Source organism: Triticum dicoccoides, chromosome 7B (assembly GCF_002162155.2).
Source record: "Triticum dicoccoides isolate Atlit2015 ecotype Zavitan chromosome 7B, WEW_v2.0, whole genome shotgun sequence".
In the NCBI taxonomy this organism is placed as follows: Eukaryota; Viridiplantae; Streptophyta; class Magnoliopsida; order Poales; family Poaceae; genus Triticum; species Triticum dicoccoides.
Window position 1 is genome coordinate 207447706 of NC_041393.1, and position 5266 is coordinate 207452971.

The 5266-nt window shown below is 42.5% G+C and overlaps 1 protein-coding gene across 1 annotated transcript in view; it reads right to left on the bottom strand.

Moving 5' to 3' along the window:
- Positions 1 to 1065: 1065 nt before the first annotated feature.
- LOC119338818 (serine/threonine-protein phosphatase 7-like) overlaps positions 1066 to 5266 on the bottom strand; it is an 11010-nt gene continuing 6809 nt past the window's right edge. The window contains exons 2-6 of the mRNA XM_037611043.1: positions 4806 to 5260; positions 3548 to 4051; positions 1884 to 2030; positions 1580 to 1687; positions 1066 to 1407 (exon numbers count right to left, since the gene is read on the bottom strand). Of these exons, the coding sequence (XP_037466940.1) occupies positions 1318 to 1407; positions 1580 to 1687; positions 1884 to 2030; positions 3548 to 4051; positions 4806 to 5260 (1304 nt within the window). The 3' untranslated portion in view covers positions 1066 to 1317. The remainder of the gene's footprint in view (positions 1408 to 1579; positions 1688 to 1883; positions 2031 to 3547; positions 4052 to 4805; positions 5261 to 5266) is intronic.

Genomic DNA, 5266 nt, shown 5'->3' on the forward strand with positions numbered 1-5266 from the left:
CAAGCCCGTGAACTGCTGACGCGTGGAAGTCTTTTGGTCTCGGTTGGTGGCACCAACCGGGACAAAAGGCCCTCTTACCTGGGCAAGCGGCAGCGGCCACGTGGATCCCCATCTGTTCCGGTTCCTCGGCAAACCGGAACTAAAAGGTATTGGGGTTTAGTATCGACCCTTTAATCCCAGGTCTAGAACCAGGACAAATGAGCCTCACAAACCGGGACGAATGGCCATTTTTCTACTAGTGTGAACACTAACATGTCTAAGGATTGTACTGCAACATCAACTGAACTGAAGTGATGGTAGATGGATGGATGGATGGATGGATCAGCAACTGGCGATGGGCCCGTCATCGTAGACGACAACGGTGTAGTCGTCGGCGAGGGGGTTGTGCGAGCAGAAGTGCTCGAGAGGGGGTCATGGGCGCCCTCGGCGATGCGGCGGCGGAGGTCCCCTTGTACATCCTCCTCACTGCTTGGCCAGTGCCGGCGCCGGCAGGAGGAGCCGGGGCGGAGAACATGAAGACGGTGGGTGGTGCACTGATGGTGCCATTGCCATGTCAATTGGCTACAAGACGTGCGGGCCTACGAAGAGTTTTCATCAATTACTAATCCAGCGTCTTCATCCAGTCATCCTCCGGAGCTTACGGAGAGGCCATAGTTGGCCGTTTGTCTTGCCCTTGCCAAGTCTAACAGTTCTCCACGCAACTCTTTCTTTCATGAGAAAGATCAAAAAATACCATTCGTCCAGCGATTCTGCCAGGGGAGATAGAACTTGGAAACAGATCAGACATAAAACAAGAACCATACAGTATTTCCTAGCTGTGCTGAATACAGACGCGCCATTCCATCAGAAACCAACAATGCTTGCGGCTACAGCCGCAGCCTGCAGCTGTGCCAGGGCCAGGACTTTGAGGACTTTGACTCCAGCTATCCTGCAAACATACATGTCTATCTTTGGCTGGGCCTGGTGTACTAAGTCAGCGACAAGTAATATGGATAGGATCCGAGGGAGTAGCATAATCCTATCAGCGACGCAAGCTAAAAGTCAAACCGAGAGATGAAGGTCCTCTGAACTGCCATGCTGGTTGTCTGCACTCAATATTTCCAGGAATTACTACATGACAGATGTTTTTCCCATGCTCATGTGAATACATATCAGGCTACAAACCAACCAACCCACTGGTAATCTTGGCGGACGTGACAAAATATTAGTTAAGAAGTCTGAAACATTAGCACCAATCACAAAAGAACTAGTCGTTACCACTTCTCCGGTTCACGGTGACAGTTCACATGCTAAATACAAATACAATACATGTCGTGATCAACTGCTCGACATGCCAGTGTCCATGGCACCTAGATTTAACTCTTCATCAGAATCAATTACGTCTTCGAAATCATAGAAGGGATGCGCCTGCACACAGAAAAACAGTTTAGTTTGTTTATTTCCCATACCCCTACGGGTACCATACTAAAATGTGAACATTTTTCTATGAAGAATGGTTCATCTTACATAAAAATAATAGAATCAAAATATTATTTAAGGCATAGCTTTTCAGGACAAGGAACGAGCATATATCACATACCTTAGGCCGAGGCTTTACAGCTTGAAAAGTATGGAAATCAGGGGTGGCAAAATCAGGTGGACTGAGGACAATATATGCTCCAGAATTGTTGTAACGGTCCTCTGAAGCCTGTGCCGGAATCAGATATTGACTGTTAGACTCATAGCACACAATCTTTTCCAAGAATACAAGTCAAACACGATACGAAGTACAATTTTACACTAGTTGTAAAGTCAATCATTGCGCAAGGAACCACCTATGAAACAAGAACGAAAGTACAGCAAAACTGTCAGGCTGAACAATAAATCATGTCACAAAGTATAACCTGAAATTGTGGATAGTCTGGGGCACTGAAGAGAGTTATTAACTTTCCACATGCGACATGATGGTCGATTGTATATCCACTGTTCATTGCTAATAGATCATGCCGCTTATCTCTTGCATCTGGGCCTTCATGTGATCTGATGATTAACTTCGTTCAACGAAAAGTGGAAGTAAGTACTAATGAAAACTTCTGTAGTTTTGTGATAACACCCAGTTTCCGATGCTACGAAGGAAAATGCATGTGCTACAGCATATCAAATTCCATAAAATGCACACTGAACAGAATTTAAAGTGTATCCAATATTTATAGATATGCAGCCATCAATGTTGAACATAAACAATAAGCTAACTAGAACCATGAAGTATACAATTCAAGTTCACCAACGAGCATTCGCAGTTTTACATTCAGAAGGCTTAAAATATACTGCCTCTATCCATTAATATAAGGCCATTATAAGTCTAAATAACGTCTTATATTAATGAACAGAGGGAGTATATAATTTAAACAAACAACAATAAAGCATTTAGTCCCAAACAAGTTGGGGTAGGGTAGGGAGTATATGCTTTAGTACAAGAAAAAAACTATTGAATACAAATGCAGAGAATACACAGGAACTCCTGGGTGCTCCACACCCCTATACTAATATTAAACATAAAAAATACCAAAAAATTCAAAAAAAATATGAAATTTAGGGATATCAAGCCTGGGTTATCAATCTAGTCCCGTGTGAAATTTCGTGAAAAAATACCAGGAAACGTATCTGTGGCGAATGAAATAATGTCCGAACAAAAATCCATCCAAACAGTTTTTTTCTATACATAGGAAACTTTTGTCTTTTTTGCCATGAATACGTTTCCTGGTATTTTTTCACAAAATTTCACACGGGAGTAGATTGGGAACCCAGGTTTGATATCCCAAAATCTCGGGTTTTTTTTCAAATTTCTCAGTATTTTTTTGAATTTAATGTTCGTATAGGGGTGTGGAGCACCCGGGTGCTACAAATCCGCTTCCATACAAATGCATGCTAACTTTAGTAATCTAGTTACAGAATTACAAGTTCTATCATATACAAGTAATCAACCATTGTAGTTAAACATCCAAATGTAAGCAAGAAATATGAGACAATACAATATTAGAAGGAACTAACTTGGCAGTGTGTTATGCATGATAAACAATAGTAGAAAAAGGGAAGCTTCATGATAATAGTTACTTGAGACAGATATGACAACATAAATCTAGCATTTTAATTTCCAAAAATGCATGTGACACTATTACTGCATATGGGATGACATCAATTAGGAATCCAGAACAGGCAAAATATTCATGCTTGATGTACCAATCGCACCTACACTGAAAAAGCAAGCGTCTACAACGTTGAAGAACGAACTTCCAAAAGGAAGAAGTACAAACAAAAAAGAAAAAGGTAAATATTGATAAAGCAAAAACAGGTAGAGGACTTAAAAGGATAATCACATGCTAGAAATTATAATTCCCTAAGCTTTAACATTCTTTAGATATATATTCAAGAATTTTATATTGCGATGTGAGGCAAACTTCTACTTTCAAGCATAAGCCTATCTAAATAACTTAATAAGAGATAATTCAGTTCATCACATAATTTAAATCGAGCATGCTACAACAATAGTAAATGAAAGAAAACAAACCTTCAGATTATTTGTATATAGAAACTGTTGAGTGATATCTGGACCCCAAAGCAAACCGATGCCCCTTTCCTTATTCAGGGAAAGACCCTTATCTAAGGAAGGATCAGACCAAAGCACATCTCCAGGAATCAAGTTTGAACCCTCATACGGGGTGTCAAGAACAGTTCTCCTCGCTTTTAACAATTCATCCAGGGATCCAAGCTTCAAAGTAGTAGAGTCATCAGTAGGACTCGCCTTATATTTGTGACCTTTCTTTGCCCTTTTCGACCTTTTCGACGGTAGTACAACCGCCCCACGAAAAATCCCTCCATGAGCAGTATACACACATCCTGCTATTATTGATGCTAGAGGAAGATCTTCAAAACATCTTAAAAACTTCCGATAAACTTGAGCACCTTGACTTTTATATTTAACCATTACCTCCTGTTCAAAACCATATACTGACGTGCAGTACTTGGATTCATGATTTCCTCGGAGAAGAAACACACAATTTGGAAGGAATACCTGCAAGTAATGAAACAAGTTGATGACCATTAGCTGGTACTTTACATTGCTTGAAACCTTAAGGGGACCTATCATTTACCACTTTCTTTTACAAAGTGAAAAGGATAGTTAGATGTTTATGCCAAATCTTTGCTATCTCCTCAGTTGTCATGACTTCATGTAAGAGTGTTAGACTTTGTGGAAACACTACCAACCTGCAACGACAGAGTCCTTGATAGGCAATGGTGGATATTCTAATCTTAGGGACTGAGTCACAGAATTCTGTGCCAATTTCAATATGAATATACAGACCCATCACAGTGCCGAAACACACTTCTCAAGTTCAACTCAAACAAAAGGAATGAACATGTGAACAACACATTTCTATGAAGCTACTTTCTCCTCCCACAAAAATAGGTCCCTAAGTTTTCTCTTAAGTCAAACTATTTTTTTATAAAGTTTTTGTCTTAAGTCAAACATGTGAACACACTTCCCAATAGCTATTTCATGATGAATCTATTGATATTGATTTGGTATCAAGATGTTGACTTTTCTTTTTCTATAAACTAGGTCAAACTTAAAAGTTTGAGTTGAACAAAACTTAGGAGATCTATTTTTTGAGAAGGAGGGAGTAGAATTTTTATGCTGATATTCATTATGAAGCATCAATTAAAGCGAACAAACAAATAAACTAATACTCATAGAAATAAAAATGTGCAGAGTATTGGTGATGTATAACAAGCTTAAACCAGTAGGAATGTTGGCGGAAATTCACCTTCCAAGCCAGGAGGAGGAGCAAGGTCTCGAGGCCCCAAGCGCCGCGATCCACGTAATCCCCGTTAAAGACAAAGATTCGCTCCTCTGAGGGGAACCCGGCGTCCCGGAGCAGGAACATGACATCGTGGAGCTGGCCGTGGACGTCCCCCACGACGACGACGGACTGGTCGGGCCGCGGGTCGACGCGGACGATGTTGGGCTCGCGGTGGAGGATGACGGCCGCGGCGACGACGAGCCGCCGGACGAAATCCGCGGAGAGCACCGAGGGGAGCTGGTCCGGCGGCATGCTCCGCGAGCACCAGTCCAGCGCCGCGGTGAAGCTCGCCACCCAGTCCCGCGTCAGCACGCCGTCCTCGGGCCACTCGACCGGCGGGGGCTGCGCAACCGGAGAGGGGGAAGGAGGGGGGTCGAGCGCGCCGTCCTTGGGCCACTGCGCCGGCGGGGTCGGCGCAGCCGGAG